General features: G+C 43.4%; 1 protein-coding gene across 1 annotated transcript in view; it reads left to right on the top strand.

Moving 5' to 3' along the window:
- The first annotated feature begins 531 nt into the window (after positions 1–531).
- Positions 532–21,111, top strand: part of LOC115113404 (prominin-1-A-like) — a 35,399-nt gene continuing 14,819 nt past the window's right edge. The window contains exons 1-4 of the mRNA XM_065012880.1: positions 532–746; positions 9,042–9,371; positions 14,918–14,982; positions 19,622–19,827. Of these exons, the coding sequence (XP_064868952.1) occupies positions 9,125–9,371; positions 14,918–14,982; positions 19,622–19,827 (518 nt within the window). The 5' untranslated portion in view covers positions 532–746; positions 9,042–9,124. The remainder of the gene's footprint in view (positions 747–9,041; positions 9,372–14,917; positions 14,983–19,621; positions 19,828–21,111) is intronic.

Here is a 21,111-nt window from a genome sequence, read left to right as displayed (position 1 = left end):
GTGTCGCATCCCCTCAAGAGTTCTAGGCACTTGTAGAATTCATGCCAAGGCGCATAGAAGCTGCTCTGAGGGCTTGTGGTGGCCCAACGCCCTAATAACACACTTTGTTGGTGTTTCCTTTGTTTGAGCAGTTACCTGTTTGTTCTAATTAATGTGGCCAGCCTTCTTAAAATATTAGAAAATACTTTATCTATTTATATGTCCGGTAAATGACAGTGATGGCTAAGTAACGTTCACATTTTCCAACTTAGTCTATTTGAACTTTGTTGGGCTATAGTTGACATTTCCTGGCGATGTTCCATTGTCCACTTGGGTTTGTGGTCAATGTATACTGTAGTAGCCTTTCACTGCTAAAAAGCAAACACCCGCCAGCTCTCTCACTCCCGACTGTCTCTCTCATCCAGTTAAGACCCTCCCGTTCTCCCTCCCCAATCCCTTCTTCCATCCCTCTATTGTCAGTATTTCGCAGATAGGCAGTCAAATTAATAGCAGCAATAGTAGACCCTATCAGGTTTCTCAAGGAAGGGACTAACACACTCCCTCACACATCTGTGCTGTGTAGAGCGGAGACACACCTGCAAACACATACACTAGTGGAACCAGGGTAGAGACCGGACACACACACACACCTGTGCTTTGCAGATTGGTGACACCTGTCCAGGAGGAGGACACACTCAAACTCACCTGGAATATATACTTCACTCTCCTGCTTCACCTCTTTCCTGTCTCGACTCAAGGAACAACAGGTAAAGTACTGTTTAATGTCTCCCCCCCCATTTTTCCTTTCACCTCTCCGATATCTTTCTCCTCTATGGCCTCCAACACACTCAACCTTCTTTCCTCTTCTCTCACACTCTTCTCCTGACTCTCTCCCCCCGTCTCTCTCTCACTCTCTTGTTATGTCTCCTCTACTCCTCCACACACTTCCAGAGCCTCAAACAGGTACAGGAGAAGTAGGCTAACAGCTCTGCAGTTAGCCTCCAGAGGCACTCATAGTAGTTAAAAGTGTTGAGTTAGCTGTACAAGATACACACGTCTGCTGTTGTAATTGATTAAGCCACTATAGAGCCTATTTCCTGTAGAGGAGCTTTTAGGGTGGTTGTATACAGTTGAAGCAGCAGTAGTGCGAGAGTGTTGGAGTTGTACTCCAGGACTTGTTGACTGTGTTCTGTCTGTTCCAAAAGGACTGTGTACAAAGAAGCCTGCTCACTCTCTGCTCTACTCGCAACAGAACTCTGTTTACACTGTGGGAAGTGAGTGAGTGCTTTTTAGTCTGTACATAATTATATATTTTCTTTCTTTCTCCGTTGTCCTAGTATTTGCCTTTCAGAGGCACATGAGTAAATAAATATAACATACTGAAACTTATTGGACAATCAAATTGCATGTGACATTGCAATTACTTTGTTTGAGTTTATGCAATCCTCGTAAAAGCTTTTCTTTACTTTATATAGAGAATACCGGTATTTTATTTTATTTTTATTGAACCTTTAACTATTCTCAGACTACCTTTAACTATTCTTACTAAGACTGCTTACACAGTCTTAGTAAGCAGATCAGTGCCTGGTTTCCCCCTCCCATATTTCACTTCTGGCTGTCTGGTTAAAACTAAACAAACCGTTGTGATGCAGGTAGCTGTTTATGATGAACTGTTATGCAGTAGTGAGTGTTGATAGTCTGTTTTTCTATAAACAGACTAAAAACACTCACTGTGTGGTGTTGCGTTATGGAAAGTTTTTCTTGTTTTTGGTGATCTGTCTCGTCTTTTTTTATTGATCGGAACAGCAAATGTGAAATGACTAGATTCAAGTAATTGATAATGATAGCTGTGTTGGTGGTTGATTGATCAAAGCTCAAGTGTGTAAAGAGGTTGATAAACTTCAGTGGTATAGCCTAAGACAGAACTATGCTCTCTAGAAGGATGCTGTGCCAATGTTTATAGATAAACAGGGAAGTATGATGCCAATGTGTGTCGCACAACATGGAAATACTTTTCACATGAACAAAGGTGGGACACATTTATCAGAAGTTGATCACCAGCACCCCTTACCTGTGGGCACAAAAGCAAAGAAAGTAAAGAATATGAAAATAGCACTGAGTGAACAAAACATTCTTCCCTTTTGCCCTCAGAACAGCCTCAATTTGTCTTGGCATGGACTCTACAAGGTGACGAAAGCATTCCACAGGGACCCATATTGACTTCCCACAGTTGTGCTAAGTTTGCTGGATGTCCTTTGGGTGGTGGACCATTGTTGATACACATGGGAAACTTGAGATTTTTTTTTTTTGCAGTTCTTGACAAAACCGGTGCACCTGGAACCTACTACCCTACCCTGTTCAAAGGCACTTCAATCTTTTGTCTTGCCCATTCACCCTCTGAATGGCGCACATACACAATCCATGTCTCAATTGTCTCGAGGCTTAAAAATACTTTAACCAGTCTCCTCCCCTTCATCTACACTGACTGAAGTGGCTCAATAAGGGGTCATAGCTTTCACCTTGTCAGTCTGTCATGGAAAGAGCAGTATTTTATACATTCGGTATATATATATATAAAATCCGTGGAGGCTGGGAGACTCACGGTATAGGCGCGGAACGCACAGAGACCACAGTGTGCTTCAAAAATCATCAAAGACTAATTATTTTAACAATAAAGCATTTAATAAAAACATTTATAGCACAATATTATGGGGAATGAGAGGGCTACTTACAGTCTTGGAAAGGGATCACAGCAGTGAAGGTGTGAGGCATGAGTTGAGGTGTTCAGAGGCTTGACCAGTGCAGGACAGGATTTGACTGCAAAGACACTACACAGACAAAAGAGCTAAGAATGAGTTAGTCAAAGCAAGGAGTAAAATTGTTGATGTGCAATAATGTGATTGATTCTACATATAGTAATGAGAGAAAATTGATAGGGGTACTCACAGTGCTTTGAAGGGAAACATTCAATGTGCCAGTGGATGAGCCGGCACATCAGACGTCGTGCTTTAGTTCGTGTCAGAAGAAAGTTGACAATGGTATTGGAGTGGAGTAGTCACCCCTTTATCAGGGAACATGAGGGGACTTATCTGCTATTTGTATTTACAGCTACATTCCTTTACAGCTGCGCCATCGTAGGTTTGAACAACGAGTTTCTCTATGAAGTTAAACTCAAGACATCTCAAAATTCATAAAGTCAAACAGACTGCGCATCTTGCCCACTTGGCACAAAGTAGCCCAAGAAACGTTCCTGAATAAAGCCCTGATCATCCACATACCTGACAATAACTGACAACTGCAAGCAGACTGGTGGCACCATAGGTCGCAGAACGGCGGGGCAATTTTTACCCCCTGGGGCCTGGGGATTCTACTTATATGTTAACCAAACTAGGAAAACTATGGACCCTATAAGGTATGACAGTGATTAATCAGTTGGAAAAAAGTTTTTCTATGGGCTATGATGGAACCAGTTTTTCATAATCATGGTTTAAAAAAAACTCCTGGCCCTGGGGGGGATGAAAACTCTCTCAAACTATAGCTACCTGATATTTGTTCATATAAATTATATTTAGACTAGATTAGGAGGGGGATTTCCTCTACCCAGATACATAGACATTGCTTGTCCAGAGTGATTATGTGTTATGATGTTTGCTAAATAAATACCGGAGGAAAGTGCAAAGCCTACTTGAGAGCATGCAAAAAATGTGCTGCGTCAACCTCTCTAATCTAACTTTTAATGGATAATGCGATGGAAGCTATCAAATCATTTGGAATTGTTTGACATCCCATTAAAGATTTAAAGCATCGTAATGCGCAATTACAGGTGGCTTGATGATAGGCTCCCTGTTAACCAGCTATACATTTGATACCAGTTTGGTATTGATTGCCCTCACCATTTTCATCCTTCTTCATGAAACTGATCTCAGGTAGAGGTCGACCCTCGCTTTTAATTTGCACCTTTTCCGTGTACCCCAGAGAATGAAAGGGGTTCTTCAACAATGGAACCCCCATAACGCTCTGTGGCACAATCCCAATACAACACACTACGTTCATTCTCTGATCCTACACCTATGATTGGATGGACATGTCAGTTCATATTGCAAACGCTTTGATTGGTTGGAGGACGTCCTCCGTAAGTGGTCATAATTACCATGTATGTCTATGGAAGGGTGTGAGGCCTACCAGCCTCCTAGATTTTGTATTGAAGTCAATGTAGTCAGAGGAGGACGGAAGCTAGCTGTCCTCCGGCTACACCATGGTGCTAGCCCAGACAGTGCTGTTGAAGTTACTGTAGACCTTCATTGCAAACAGTATATTTTAACCAATTATTTGGTGACATGTGAATATATTTAGCATAGTTTTATCGAAAAATAACTTTTTATGTTTCAGGAAGGAGAGGATGGTCCTCTCCTTCCTACTCCGCTGATATACACTACCGTTCAAAAGTTTGGGGTCACTTAGAAATGTACTTGTTTTTGAAAGAAAAACACATTTTTTGTCCACTAAAATAACATCAAATTGATCAGAACTACAGTGTAGACATTGTTAATGTTGTAAAAGACTTGTAGCTGGAAACAGCAGATTTGTTCAAATGGAATATCTACATAGGCGTACAGAGGCCCATTATCAGCAACCATCACTCCTGTGTTCCAATGGCACTTCGTGTTATCTAATCCAAGTTTATCATTTTAAAAGGCTAATTGATCATTAGAAAACCCTTTTGCAATTATGTTAGCACAGCTGAAAACTGTTGTGCTGATTTAAAGAAGCAATTACAACTGGCCCTCTTTAGACTAGTTGAGTATCTGGAGCATCAGCCTTTGTGGGTTCGATTACAGGCTCAAAATGGCCAGAAACAAAGGACTTTCTTCTGAAACTCGTCAGTTTATTCTTGATCTGAGAAATGAAGGCCATTCCATGTGAGAAATTGCCAAGAACCTGAAGATCTGGTACAACGCTGTGTACTACTCCCTTCACAGAACAGCGCAAACTGTCTCTAACCAGAATAGAAAGAGGAGTGGGAGGCCCCGGTGCACAACTGAGCAAGAGGACAAGTACATTAGTTAAATAGTACCCGCAAAACAGCAGTGTCAACGTCAACAGTGAAGGCGACTCTGGGATGCTGGCCTTCTAGGCAGAGTTGCAAAGAAAAAGCCACATCTCAGACTGGCCAATAAAAAGAAATGATTAAGATGGGCAAAAGAACACAGACAATGGACAGAGTAACTCTGCCTAGAAGGCCAGCATCCCGGAGTCGCCTCTTCACTGTTAACGTTGCACCATGAATTGTCACTGTCGATAATTCTGATTTTATAACTTCTAATAGTAGCTGTATCCACTGGCAAATTGGGAGAGAGAGTGAGGTGATTGCCATCTAAGAGCCAACATATTTTTCTTGCTGCAGTGCTGCCTGGCAGCAGTAATAGTCTCTGATTAATTGAGAGATTCAAGGAACTATCATTGTTAACATAGTAGATGCAAAGCATTGAATATTTACATTTCTGCACTTTGAAATTAATTTTGTAACTTTGTCCCAGAAGCATTTAACTGCAGGGCACTCCTACATCATATGACGGAATGTGCCTACATGATTTATTGGACACAGTAAACATTTGGGAGTTGGGGACAATTTCATCATAAAACGTTTCCTTTGTGTTATACAGTTTGAACAAACTTAATGTATAAATTGATAGTTTGGATTACGGGATAACAAGGTCATATTTTTCCATATTTTGTTCCAATTAAAGGGTTATTCAGATTCACTTAGAACTGTGGACCATACTTTTTTAATGGCTAGCTCAGAATATAAACTTTCCATAAGTTGTTTAGATATTACAGAGATCAGTCCTGTTGGGAGCCCAGATCATTTATTTATAAATCCCATCATTGGATGGTAGTTGGGCTTCCCAAGGCCAACATTGCTGACCTTGGTTGTAAATATAGAAAAAAGGAGTTAACTGGTACTGTATGTCTTTCAAATCTTTGAATGTACTCAAACCATTACTTCCATGATATTGGCAAGGGTACGGATTCCACATTTGGACCATTGGGGGAATGCAAAAAGACACCCTCCAGATTGCAAGACATTATTGTGAAATATTGGAGTGTGGGTATGCCATTTCGATTCCCAGAGATTGTGTGAGCAATAATAGGACCAAAGTGTAGGTTACATTTTTTAAGGGACATATCAGTGAAGACCACCACTTCCAGGGCTATAGGAAACACCATATTTATCTCTATGGGAAATGGTGCCGGAGGGGATGGCTGCTGTTTTATGGGCTCTTAACCATGCTTTTTTTTTTTACATTCTTTGTAATTTTGTAACTTATTTTTTTCATTTTGTACATAATGTTGCTGCTACCGCCTCTTATTACCGAAAAGAGCTTCTGGATATCAGAACAGTGATTACTCATCTTGAACTGGACGAAGAATTTTTCTTTAACGAGCTGGATGAGAGGCCCTCATCCCCGTCATTAGCAGGAGAAAGAGACGGGGGTATCGCGGAAGGAGATTGGCGTGCTTTGCGAGGATCCCGCGACGAGAGGCTAATCTGCCTTTGCCATCGGTGCTATTGGCCAACGCACAATCGCTGGATAATAAAGTGGACAAACTACAAGCACGTATATCCTACCAACGGGACATTAAAAATGGTAATATCTTATGTTTCACCGAGTCATGGCTGAACGACGACATGAATAACGTACAGCTAGCGGGTTATACACTGTATCGGCAGGATAGAACAGCAGCCTCTAGTAAGGCAAGGGGTGGAGGTCTATGTATATTTGTAAACAACAGCTGGTGCACGAAATCTAAGGAAGTCTCAAGGTTTTGCTCGCCTGAGATAGAGTATCTCATGATAAGCTGTAGATGAAACTATTTTCCAAGAGAGTTTTCATCTAAATTCTTCGTAGCTGTCTATTTACCACCACAAACTGATGCTGGCACTAAGACCGCACTCAATGAGCTGTATACGGCCAAAAGTAAACAGAAAAACGCTCATCTAGAGGCTGCACTCTTAGTGGCCGGGGACTTTAATGCAGGGAAACTTTAATCCCTTTTACCTCATTTCTACCATTGTTAAATGTGAAAATAGTGGGAAATTAACTCTAGACCACCTTTACTCCACACACAGAGACACGTACAAAGCTCTCCCTTGCCCTCCATTTGGCAAATCTGACCATAATTCTATCCTCCTGATTCCTGCTTACAAGCAAAAATTTAATTAGGAAGCACCAGTGACTCGGTCAATAAAAAAAGTGGTCAGATGAAGCAGATGCTAAGCTACAGGACCGATTTGCTAGCACAGACTGGAATATGTTCTGGGATTCCTCCGATGGCACTGAGGAGTACATCACATCAGTCACTGGCTTCATCAATAAGTGCATTGATGACGTTGTTCCTACAGTGACTGTACGTACATACCCCAACCAGAAGACATGGATTACAGGCAACATTTGCACTGAGCTAACGGGTAGAGCTGCCACTTTCAAGGTGCGGGACTCTAACCCGGAAGCGTATAAGAAATCCTGCTATGCCCTCCGATGATTCATCACACTGGCAAAGCGTCAATACAGGACTAAGTTCGAATAGTACGACACCGGCTCTGACGCTCGGCAGATGTGGCAGGGCTTGCAAACTATTACAGACTACAAAGGGAAGCACAGCTGAGAGCAGCCCAGTGACACGAGCCTACCAGACAAGCTATATTACTTCTATGCTCGCTTCGAGGCAAGTTAACACTGAAATATGCATGAGAGCAGCTGTTCCGGATGATTGTGTGATCACGCTCTCCACAGTCGATGTGAGTAAGACCTTTAAACAGGTCAACATTCACAAGGCTGCAGGGCCAAACGGATTACCAGGACGTGTACTCCGAGAATGCACTGACCAACTGGCAAGTGCCTTCACTGACATTTTCAACCTCTCCCTGTCTGAGTCTGTAATACATACATGTTTCAAGCAGACCCCCATAGTCCCTGTGCCCAACAACACTTAGGTAACCTGCCTAAATGACTACAGACTCACGTCTGTAGCCATGAAGTGCTTTGAAAGGCTGGTCATGACTCACCTCAACACCATTATCCAAGAAACTCTAGACCGACTCCAATTTGCATCCTGCCCCAACAGATCCACAGATGATGCCATCTTTATTGCACTCAACACTGCCCTTTCTCACCTGGACAAAAGGAACACCTACGTGAGAATGCTGTTAATTGATTACAGATCAGCGTTCAACTTGATCTCTGCAATGGTAAGGGTAGGCAACAACACATCTGCCACGCTGATCCTCATGGCAGATGTTAGACAGATGTTAGAGATGTTAGACAGAGGTTAGACACCTGGCAATGTGGTGCCAGGACAACAACCTCTCCCCCACTGTGATCAAGACAAAGGAGATTATCGTGGACTACAGGAAAAGGAGGACCGAGCACGCCCCCATTCTTATCGATGGGGTTGTTGTGGAGCTGGTTGAGAGCGTCAAATTCCTTGGTGTCAACATCATCAACAAACTTTTTTTCTTCTTTTTTTTCACACCTTTAGTTAAATAGGCATCCACTTTAGAAGAGAGCAATGCGAGTGATTCATTTACCCGTTTTAATTGCAAATCGAGGGCAGAGATAATGTCCTTACGAACAATCTATCGGATAGTAGCGGCCAGCTCTTTCTGTTGTCTGGTGAAAGCCGCCATGTTCCCACAGGTGAATTGTGGATGGACAGATTATGCCATCTGATGGAGCGAAACCTGCTCATTTTTTTATTATTAAACAATGAACGTCCTAAACCTTAATATGGGGTTAACAATTTACATTTTTATAAAACAATAGTTTTGCAACAGAAAGACACGATATCGCATATCAATACAAGTCACCAGAACTAGAAACCTGCTTCACTTGTGGTCACATTTATGGTTTCCCTCAATGCTAGTTTTCTTACAATTACAATATGTATGCATTTACTTTCCAGGGCCTGCACCCTTTCACAACATTCTCTTTACTTCTGTGTTTATCTCCGTATTTGTGTGTTTCCACTCCCACCCTAGTGTCTCTGCTTTGTGTTTGCAGGCCCATCAATACAGAGATAGTGCCACTCTACATTCTCCAGCCTTACCCTAGCCCACCTTCCAGCCCTATCTCTAGTTGCAGTGATGGGAGCATGTAGGAGTGTTTGGAGGTTGGGGGGCTGCGCCGGGGTGGTGTTGGCCTGGATCGGGGCTCTGTTGCTGGGGTCCAGCTTGGCCCTGCCTCTCCCTGCCACCTGTCCTAAGGGAGTCTCTCCCTTGAACCTGATCCAAACACAGTACCAGTCAATCCCAGGAGCAGCAGACACAGGCTTCATGTCCGAGGTCGTCCAGTCCTTCCTCCACACCGTCCAGCCCAACCCCTTCCCCAAAGGTCAGTCTCTGTGCATCCATGTGGTCAAAAGTAGTGTACTATATAAAGGGAATAGGGTGCCATAGTAAAACAAAAACTGTAGCATAATCGGACAACGCTGCTTTTCTACAGCAGTGCTTTGATCATATTGAGCTCATTCTGACCTAGCCAGGTGTGTGTAGCCACTATGTAAATCCCATATAAGCTTAGGCTTTCACCCATTTGCAGAGGGATTTCTGCATAGAGCATCTTTAAGTAGTGAGTGGACAATATTCCACTGTAGTCCAGAATCTTTGTCACCTTTGTTATCGATCCTAAATGACTATTACTTCAGAGCTGGCTCAGTTTATTTGTGACTGCTTCCTTGTTAGAGCTAGTAGTGATTCTGTTGGACAAACAACAGTGAAGGCCCCTTAGGTACAGAGAGACACACACACAGACACACACACACACACACACACACACACACACACACACACACACACACACACACACAGTGTGTGTTAATTAGCCATTGACCTTTGCTCAGGTGAATCTCATCCTAGATCAGAGAGCTCTCGATTTGCTGAGCAGATTGCAATGCACAGATTGGATAGTGATAGTCTCTATTGATCATGGATTCTATCCAAACAGGATTGGAGGATGTTGTTGAAGCAACCCTTGTTTGCTCATGTTTTGGTTTAATGTTTGGATAATGACACTAGTATTTGTGTTATGATAAGAAAGGGGTGGTTTACAGAAGATAGCCCTATTTGGTAAAAGGCCAAGTCCATATTATGGCAAGAACAGCTCAAATAAGCAAAGAGAAATGACAGTCCATCATTATTTTAAGACATGAAGGTCAGTCAATCTGGAACATTTCAAGAACTTTGAAAGTTTCTTCAAGTGCAGTCGCAAAAACCACCAAGCGCTATGATGAAACTGGCTCTCATGAGGACCGCCACAGGAAAGGAAGACCCAGAGTTACCTCTGCGGCAGAGGATATATTCATTAAAGTTACCAGCCTCAGAATTGCAGCCCAAATAAATGCTTCATAGAGTTCAAGTAACAGTCACACCTCAACATCAACTGTTCAGAGGACACTGCATGAATCAGGCTTCATGGTTGAACTGCTGCGAAGAAACCACTACTAAAGGTCGCCAATAAGAAGAAGAGACTTGTGTGTGCCAAGAAACACAAGCAATGGACATTAGACTGGTAGAAATCTGTCCTTTGGTCTGATGAGTCCAAATTTGAGATTTTTGATTCCAACCGCCATGTCTTTGTGAGATGCAGAGTAGGTGAACGGATGATCTCCGTATGTGTAGTTCCCACCGTGAAGCATGGAGGAGGAGGTGTGATGGTGTGGGGGTGCTTTGCTGGTGACACTGTCTGTGATTTATTTAGAATTCAAAGCACACTTAACCAGCATGGTAACCACAACATTCTGCAGCGATACGCCATCCCATCTGGTTTGCGCTTAGTGGGACGATCATTTGTTTTTCAACAGGACAATGACCCAACACACCTCCAGGCTGTGTAAGGGCTATTTGACCAAGAAAGAGAGCGATGGAGTGCTGCTTCAGATGACCTGGCCTCCACAATCACCCGACCTCAACCCAATTGAGATGGTTTGGGATGAGTTGGAACGCAGAGTGAAGGAAAAGCAGCCAACAAGTGCTCAGCATAGGTGGGAACTCCTTCAAGACTGTTGGAAAAGCATTCCAGGTGAAGCTGGTTGAGAGAATGCCAAGAGTGTGCAAAGCTGTCATCAAGGCAAAGGGTGGCTACTTTTAAGAATCTAAAATCTAAAATATATTTTGGTTTGTTTAACACTTTTTTTGGTTACTACATAGAAAAATAGTCAAACTAAACTTTTGACTGGTACTGTATATCTGGGTCCAGGATAAAGTGACTAGGGGCAATTGAAATTGGCGTGGGAGCAACATTTTGGGGGTTCTTGCATTGGAATTATATTGAATCCTGCTTATATCACGTTATACTACAATAAACCTATAGTTCAAATGCCCAGACTCCAAGATAATGGAGTGCTTTTGAAGTGACAGTCAGGTTGTCACGAAATCTCCGCTGCGCTGTATCAGAACAATGGACAGTGCCTTGTGCCGTACACACTAAAGTAAGGCTGTTTTGGTAAAGAAGACAGGCTACAAGATAGATAGGCTGTTTGTAATAGCGGTCTTACCAAAATAATGGAAAAGAAACGCTGAAAGTAGTAGCCTAGTTATTCATGCATGCAAACAAAAATACTGAACAGCAGTTTGACTTAGAATACCTACACAACTGCGAATGTGAACGAACTAATGAATGCGAACTGAACAAAACAGCGGTACCAAGTAGTAGTAGGCCTAGTAAAACAAAATGTCAGATCGATAAAGGCATGACACAATCTATATTTAGGCTAGTTACATTAACAGTAAACAAATGCAGTAAACAAAATGCGAATGGAGATCCAAATAACCAAAACAGCCTACAACCTATTACAGTGGAATGCAGCCATGCACAGTTATCTTCCCAAATAAATAGGGCTATAATGGCCCGCTTCAAACATGCAATATAATGCCGCTCGCTCATGAGTTCAGTAACACGTTGTGATACGGCAAAACACACTTCTGTAAATCAAATTCGACACACGTAAGCAATGGCCAGACTACCATAAACAGGTTTCCAATATATACAGTTCCATGTACCACGAAAACCAATTGGCTACCAAGAAAACCCCAAATAGAATGTCTCGTTATTTGATTAAACATACGATCTGTATAGCTATACCCTGGGGCATCATTTGGGATATTGCGTTGGAATTATATTGAATTCTGCTTATATCACGCTACAATGAACATTAAAGTTAAAATGCTTTTGATCAATAAGTAACAGGTTGGCGCAAAATCTCCGCTGCGCTCTATCAGCACCATGGACAGTACCCTACACACCAAAGAACGATTTGTATTAAAACTAACCAGCTAGATTTGGTCTTACCTTTTCAGAACAGTTGCTGCCTCCTTGATGCTCTGTGGATCTTCCTGAGTAATCGGTCATTCCATTCTCCCCGAAATCTTCTTGAAAGATCCCCCTCAAATACCAGTTGGCGTAGTTGAGCTTTTCTCGGGTGTATCATGCTTCTTCTGTGCTGACGGAACACATTTGTCAAAATGTAAAATGAGTTATCGCATGTAGCTTCATCAGTGACAATCTCACTCATGAGCCCTATGATTTCATTTTGAAAATCGCGTGATGTTTGTGACATTGTGGGGTATGGCGCTAAACACCATGACAAGTTCCTTGTCTATTCAGAGAGGATATTCCATCATGGACAGAAAATGTATACTGCCCCCCTCTCCTCTTGACTGTATCGCGTCCAATACCCCCTTAGTGGTCGCTGGTTTGAAACAAGACACGCAATAATGTCCACAGTGGCAGAAACACATACATGTGATTTCTTAACACGTGTTGACATCACAGGTATTCACAATGCAGTGCATTTCAAAAGCTCTTTGTTTGATGCGTGCCCAGCGAATCCATTGGTACTATCAATAGCATGCTTCCAGTTAGAATACCCGACCTGGGTGAAGGCCTTGTTTGCGTTAGCATTGGACACAGAACTTTCGACTTGGGAAACAAAATGTTGCATCTGCAATAACCGAGTATTCCAGCCACTCTCCTCATGTGAACCAGTTGCTATTAAATGAACGTTTTAAAATAGAAAACCTTAGGCTATGGTAGGATTATAGGCTAACCTGGGCTTGCTCCTCTGTTCCAAGGAACAGTCGGCGGTGGAGGGGGCTGTGGAGCCATTATCCTGGCGGCATTTATGGAAGAGAGGGAAGGCTCTGCACTCGGAGCTAGCTGGAGCTCGCTAACATCATCGCTGCTGGGCTTGGCAGCGGCCTCGGTGGTTCGATACTGCTGCTCATCGCTCTCCATTGGCTTTATTTGGGTACTTTGGCGCAGCCAATTTATGATATCCATCGTGGCAGTGGCAGATTAGCTGGTTCGAGCTAGCTAAATAGGTGAAGGCTAAGAACAGCTGGATAAGAAGCTAAATAAATTCTGTAGTGGTGTGGTGTGTGAGACATAGTTGACTGAAGCTGCTTCAATGGTAAACTTGACCCCGCCCTTATAAATCAAATATTACAGGCGGAGCCGTATCACTTTATTCCCTTAGCCTACCAGAGATGAAGCGTTTTTTTACAGCTTTTATTGAAACCCAAAGGGATCATACATAACCTGCCCCAGTGGCTTTCCATAGACCCCCTACACACCGCAGCGTTCTCTGTCCATTCTGCTGACTGTCCATTCTGCTGACACAGTGCAGGGAGATACAGATTTTTCACCAACCTGTCAGTCAATCATTTGGAACTTTTTTGCATTTTGGAGCCGGGTACACCCTCCTCCCTCTCTCTGTCATTCTCTCTCTGTCACCCTCCCTTTCTCTCTATGGCTGAATGCCTGGGTATCAGGATTCAGAAGTGGATTACTATTCTGTTCACTAAGTAACGTACATGACAGTGTACCAGTTGGGGCTTTAACACGCCAGCTGGGTATCTGCTTTCAGGAGATGAATAAAGAAATGGAGAGAGACTATGAGAAAGTGGAATTTCCTCTTTCCCACCTAGACGATAGAGCTCCTCTGAAGTTTCTCTTCACAATGCCAGCTGGTGATGTGTGAATAATAATCGGCTATAAGTGCAGGGTTAGACAAGACAGTGGAGTAGGAACAGTGTGGTAGTCTCAGTTCTCACATCCCTGGTATGGTTACTAATGGTTTCCTGATCCTGAACCTAGGTTACATCTAAAGAACATACAGTAGGTTTGATTTCTGCAAGTAAATGAAATAATGATAGAGAGTAATTGTATTTTGAAGGTGTGAGATCTCACTGTTGTCAGAGAGAATGAGGGAGAGAGGGTGATGAAGAAACTGAGGGCGAGAGAAAGTGAGAGGGAATGAGAGAAATACCTAGTCAGTTGTACAACTGAATGCATTCAACTGAAATGTGTCTCCGCATTTAACCCAACCCCTCTGAATCAGTGAGGTGTGGGGGACTACCTTCATCGACATCCTCATCTTCGGCGTGCTGCCTTGCTCAGGGGCAGAACGGCAGATTTTTACCTTGTCAGCTCTGGGATTCGATCCAGCAACCTTTCGGTTACTGGCCCAATGCTCTAACCACTAACCTGCGAGAGAAAGAGAGATCGAGAGGGTTGATGTAAAATGTGACTACTGATCTCCATACAGCCTTTGACAGTGTGAGGTCAGATCCTCTCACATGAACAAGCCAGATGAAGTTTATATGTTGAATATATTTTTGTGGTGATATCTAATCATTATTGGTTGAATGTTAGCTGATGTTTAAAAAAATATATTAATTAAACCTTTTTTTTTATCAGGGAGTCATACTGGGACCAAGGTCTATTTTACAGATGAGCCCTGAATTACATAAATTAAAGAAAAAACACACATCAAAATATAAATACAGAATGCAAGCAGAAAGAAAAACATGGTCATAAAAAAACAAACACATCCAGATCCTCCTCCTTTCTTTCTCTCCCTCTCCATTCTTCTCTCTTAGATCTGCTGGTTAAATTAGTGGAGAAAAGTGGCAATATATACAATGACAAGAACACCATCAAAGAGGTAAGAAAAGATGGATGCGTGCATGTGTGTGTGTCAACTTGGTCGCTAAATCCAGAGAAACTACGGACCTGGTAAAAAAAACTGTTAGTCTCTAAATCCGTCTTGAAGGACCACGTAAAAACGGTTGGCTGGTATGCCCTCACCCGTCTGAGCGGTCGGCTGTGAATGCCCTCACCTGCTATGTACTTATATCTGATTAGTTTGGTTCTGCCCTCTAAATCAAATCAAATCCAATTTCATGTGTCACATACACATGGTTAGTAGATGTGAATGCGAGTGTAGCGAAATGCTTGTGCTTCTAGTTCCGACAATGCAGTAATAACCAACGAGTAATCTAACATAACAATTTCACAACAACTACCTTATACACACACAAGTGTAAAGGGATGAAGAATATGTACATAAAGATATATGAATGAGTGATGGTACAGAACGGCATAGGCAAGATGCAGTAGATTGTATCGAGTACAGTATATACATATGAGATGAGTAATGTAAAACAAAGTGGCATAGTTTAAAGTGGCTAGTGATACATGTATTACATAAAGATTGCAAGATGCAGTAGATGGTATAGAGTACAGTATATACATATGAGATGAGTAATGTAGGGTATGTAAACATTATATTAAGTGGCATTGTTTAAAGTGGCTAGTGATACATTTATTACATAAATTTCTCCAATATTAAAGTGGCTGGAGTTGAGTCAGTATGTTGGCAGCAGCCCCTCAATGTTAGTGGTGGCTGTTTAACAGTCTGATAGCCTTGAGATAGAAGCTGTTTAGTAGTCTCTCGGTCCCTGCTTTGATGCACCTGTACTGACCTCGCCTTCTGGATGATAGCTGGGTGAACAGGCAGTGGCTCGGGTGGTTGTTGTCCTTGATGATCTTTGTGGCCTTCCTGTGACATCGGGTGGTGTAGGTGTCCTGGAGGGCAGGTATTTTGCCTTATGGTTGTGGGCGGAGCAGTTGCCGTACCAGGCCGACAGGATGCTCTCGATTGTGCATCTGTAAAGTTTGTGAGTGCTTTTGGTGACAAGCCAAATTTCTTCAGCCTCCTGAGTGTGAGGTTCTTTTCCTGACACCACACTCCGAGGGCCCTCACCTCCTCCCTGTAGGCCGTCTCGTCATTGTTGGTAATCAAGCCTACCACTATAGTGTCGTCTGCAAACTTGATGATTGAGTTGGAGGCGTGCATGGCCACGCAGTCGTGGGTGAACAGGGAGTACAGGAGAGGGCTCAGAATGCACCCTTGTGGGGTCCCAATGTTGAGGATCGGCGGGGTGGAGATTGTTACCTACCCTCACCACCTGGGGGTGGCCTGTCAGGAAGTCCAGTACCCAGTTGCACAGGGCGGGGTCGAGACCCAGGGTCTCGAGCTTAATGACGAGTTTGGAGGGTACTATGGTGTTAAATGCTGAGCTGTAGTCGATGAACACCATTCTCACATAGGTATTCCTCTTGTCCAGATGGGTTAGGGCAGTGTGGTTGCGATTGCGTCGTCTGTGGACCTATATGGGCGGTAAGCAAATTGGAGTGGGTCTAGGGTGTCAGGTAGGGTGGAGGTGATATGGTCCTTGACTAGTCTCTCAAAGTACTTCATGATGACGGAAGTGAGTGCTACGGGGCAGTAGTCGTTTAGCTCAGTTACCATAGCTTTCTTGAGAACAGGAACAATGTTGGCCCTCTTGAAGCATGTGGGAACAACAGACTGGGATAAGGATTGATTGAATATGTCCGTAAACACACCAGTCAGCTGGTCTGCACATGCTCTGAGGACGCGGCTGGGGATGCCGTCTGGGCCTGCAGCCTTGCTAGGGTTAACACGTTTAAATGTTTTACTCACGTCGGCTGCAGTGAAGGAGAGTATGCAGGTTTTGGTAGCGGTCTGTGTCAGTGGCACTGTATTGTCCTCAAAGTGAGCAAAGACGTTGTTTAGTCTGTCTGGGAGCAAGACCGCGACGGGGCTGATTTTCTTTTTGTAATCCGTGATTGACTGTAGACCCTGCCACATACCTCTTGTGTCTGAGCCGTTGAATTGCGACTCTACTTTGTCTCTATACTTACGCTTAGCTTGTTTGATTGCCTTGTGGAGGGAATAGCACTGTTTGTATTCGGTCATGTTTCAGGTCACCTTGCCCTGGTTAAAAGCAGTGTTTCACGCTTTCAGTTTCACGCGAATGCTGCCATCAATCCACGGTTTCTGGTTTGGGAAAGTTTTAATAATTGCTGTGGGTACGACATCGCCGATGCACTTGCTAATAAACTCGCTCACCGAATCAGCTTATTCATCAATGTTGTTGTTTGACGCAATGCAGAACATATCCCAATCCATGTGATCGAAGCAATCTTGAAGCGTGGAATCAGATTGGTCGGACCAGCGTTGAACAGACCTGAGCGTGGGAGATTCCTGTTTTAGTCTCTGTCTATAGGCAGGGAGCAACAAAATGGAGTGGTGGTCAGCTTTTCCGAAAGGAGGGCTGGGGAGGGCCTTATATGCGTCGCGGAAGTTAGAATAACAATGATCCAGGGTTTTACCAGCCCTGGTTGCACAATCGATATGCTGATAAAATTTAGGGAGTCTTGTTTTCAGATTAGCCTTGTTAAAATCCCCAGCTACAATGAATGCAGCCTCAGGATATGTGGTTTCCAGTTTACATAGAGTCAAATAAAGTTAGTTCAGGGCCATCGATGTGTCTGCTTGGTGGGGAATATATGCGGCTTTGATTATAATCGAAAATAATTTTCTTGGTAGATAATGCGGTCTACATTTGATTGTGAGGAATTCTAAGTCAGGTGAACAGAAGGACTTGAGTTCCTGTATGTTGTTATGATCACACCACATCTCGTTAATCATAAGGCATACCCCCCGCCCCTCTTCTTACCAGAAAGATGCTTGTTTCTGTCGCCGCGATGCGTGAAGAAACCAGCTGGCTGTACCGACTCCGATAGCATGTCTCGAGTGAGCCATGTTTCCGTGAAGCAAAGAACGTTACAGTCTCTTATGTCTCTCTGGAATGCTACCCTTGCTCGGATTTCATCAACCTTGTTGTCAAGAGACTGGACATTGGCGAGTAGTATGCTCGGGAGCGGGGCGCGATGTGCCCGTCTCCGGAGCATGACCAGAAGACCGCTTCGTCTGCCCCTTTTACGGCGTCGTTGTTTTGGTTCGCCGTCTGGGATCCGATCCATTGTCCTGGGTGGTGGGAAAAACACAGGATCCGCTTCGGGAAAGTCGTATTCCTGGTCGTAATGATGTTGAGTTGACGTTGCTCTTATATCCAGTAGTTCCTCCCGACTGTATGTAATAAAACCTAAGATTAGCTGGGGTACCAATGTATAGCGCTGTCCAGTTAGAACATGATGTTGAGGTCCATCACTGTACTCTTCATAGTCACCACCACACACACACAGACACAGCTGTTTCCATTTGAGGATGTTTCTATGATTTTAGTAACCCGAAGGACTTGGAATGTTATTGTTGTGGTTCTATAAGACAAAAGATATGTAAACAGTATTAGGTCATGTTTATAACTATGCAATATACACACATGTACATGAATAAATGGCAAATGGCATTACCCTTACATGTCTATAAAGGGCTATAAACACAGCATCAATATACATTTAAACATTCACCTCTTGGAGAGAGAAACAAATTACTTGGATTTACAGAGTCCATATTTATGGCACTCTCTCTCTTTCAGCCTTGTATGAGAATCTGCCAGGCTGACACCTGATCTGGCCTGGCACCGCAGGGTTGTAAATTACTCTGTGCATGAGGAAGCTCCAAGAACTGTCTGGGATGACTCGAGAAGCTTGCCCATGGCAGCTCAATAAAACACCTTAATAAAGGCCACTATGGAAAATGCTGTGTTAGCATGTGCATGCAAAAGACTATGCTTACCAATACAACAATTAAACCACTTCTGCAAAAGTACTTGTGCAGCCAATGCAATAATAACACATATGGCAGTACAGAATAATCCTACATATGATAAACAATACGTAAAGCAGCATTGGCAACTCTAACATTAAATAATACTAACAGCCAGACAGTAGATCATATGTCTGAAACTTATCAAAGTAACAAAGTAATTAGTGGTAATGACCTATTATTATACAGCATGTAAAAACCACAATTAGAACACCCCTGCAACTTACATTTCGATGCACCCACAACATTCCTGTTACTGTCGACAATAAAAAGTCCTCAGAAAAACATGCGTCTTCTCCCTTTGGACAACGATGACACTCTGACCTGGGCGGTTGCAGTGTCCAGATGTGCATTTCCAAGTGCTCTGATTGGTTGGGAATGGCAGGGCTACAATGGGTGAGGGATATCTTAGGTAGCCTGAGCAGCCAAACTAACGGGACTTAAGAGAAACTGATTGGACCTTGAGGGGAAGTTAGGTAGAGAAGAGAGGAGCAGGACAATTTTTTTTTACAGTGTGTTTGTGTGTCAAGTTAAGCTCTGTGTACTAGCCACAGACACTCCCTCCTAAGTTACCCTTTAGGCAGTGACCTGGGAGAGCTTTATGTAAGGCACCCTACTAATTGTGTGTATGTGTGTGTATCTCTGTGTGTTAACCTGTGTGTGTGTGTGTGTGTGTGTGTGTGTGTGTGTGTATGAATCTCCTCAGGTCCTTCTCTATGAAGTTGGTTTCCTAGTGTGTGCTGCTATAGGGATCGTGTACATTATCCTTATGCCCCTGGTGGGGTTCTGCCTGGCCTGCTGTCGCTGTTGTGGACACTGTGGAGGACACATGTACCAGGAACAGACTAAAGCTGTCCACTGTCACAGGAGAGGATTATACTGGGCTACACTACTCACAACACTAGTCATACTGTAAGTGTGTGCCACCCTGAAAAAAACAGCATAGACCAGCATAAGTGGTGGTTTTGCTGGTGACCAGCCGTCGCTGTGTTTTCGAAGTGCCTTCGTTGTGCTTTCATGGTTCATTCGCTGTGTTTTCATGTTGACCAGCCTTCGCAGTGTTTTGCTGGTGACCAAAATATCACCTAGGGCCCCCCAAAATGCTAGGGCCGGCTCTGACTGCATGTGTGGGTATACAGTGGGGCAAAAAAGTATTTAGTCAGCCACCAGTTGTGCAAGTTCTCTCACTTAAAAAGATGAGAGAGGCCTGTAATTTTCATCATAGGTACACTTCAACTATGACAGAAAAAATGAGAAAAGAAAATCCAGAAAATCACATTGTAGGATTTTTAATGAATTTATTTGCAAATTATGGTGGAAAAATAAGTATTTGGTCACTTACAAACAAGCAAGATTTCTGGCTCTCACAGACCTGTAACTTCTTCTTTAAGAGGCTCCTCTGTCCTCCACTCGTTACCTGTATTAATGGCACCTGTTTGAACTTGTTATCAGTATAAAAGATACCTGTCCACAACCTCAAACAGTCACACTCCAAACTCCACTATGGCCAAGACCAAAGAGCTGTCAAAGGACACCAGAAACAAAATTGTAGACCTGCACCAGGCTGGGAAGACTGAATCTGCAATAGGTAAGCAGCTTGGTTTGAAGAAATCAACTGTGGGAGCAATTATTAGGAAACGGAAGACATACAAGACCACTGATAATCTCCCTCGATCTGGGGCTCCACGCAAGATCTCACCCCGTGGGGTCAAAATGATCACAAGAACGGTGAGCAAAAATCCCAGAACCACACGGGGGGGACCTAGTGAATGACCTGCAGAGAGCTGGGACCAAAGTAACAAAGCCTACCATCAGTAACACACTACGCCGCCAGGGACTAAAATCCTGCAGTGCCAGACGTGTCCCCCTGCTTAAGCCAGTACATGTCCAGGCCCGTCTGAAGTTTGCTAGAGAGCATTTGATTGATCCAGAAGAAGATTGGGAGAATGTCATATGGTCAGATGAAACCAAAATCAAACCTTTTGGTAAAAACTCAACTCTTCGTGTTTGGAGGACAAAGAATGCTGAGTTGCATCCAAAGAACACCATACCTACTGTGAAGCATGGGGGTGGAAACATCATGCTTTGGGGCTGTTTTTCTGCAAAGGGACCAGGACGACTGATCCGTGTAAAGGAAAGAATGAATGGGGCCATGTATTGTGAGATTTTGAGTGAAAACCTCTTTCCATCAGCAAG

The sequence above is a fragment of the Oncorhynchus nerka genome, linkage group LG28 (genome assembly GCF_034236695.1).
Source record: "Oncorhynchus nerka isolate Pitt River linkage group LG28, Oner_Uvic_2.0, whole genome shotgun sequence".
NCBI lineage: Eukaryota > Metazoa > Chordata > Actinopteri > Salmoniformes > Salmonidae > Oncorhynchus > Oncorhynchus nerka.
This window is presented reverse-complemented; position numbering and strand designations above follow the sequence as displayed.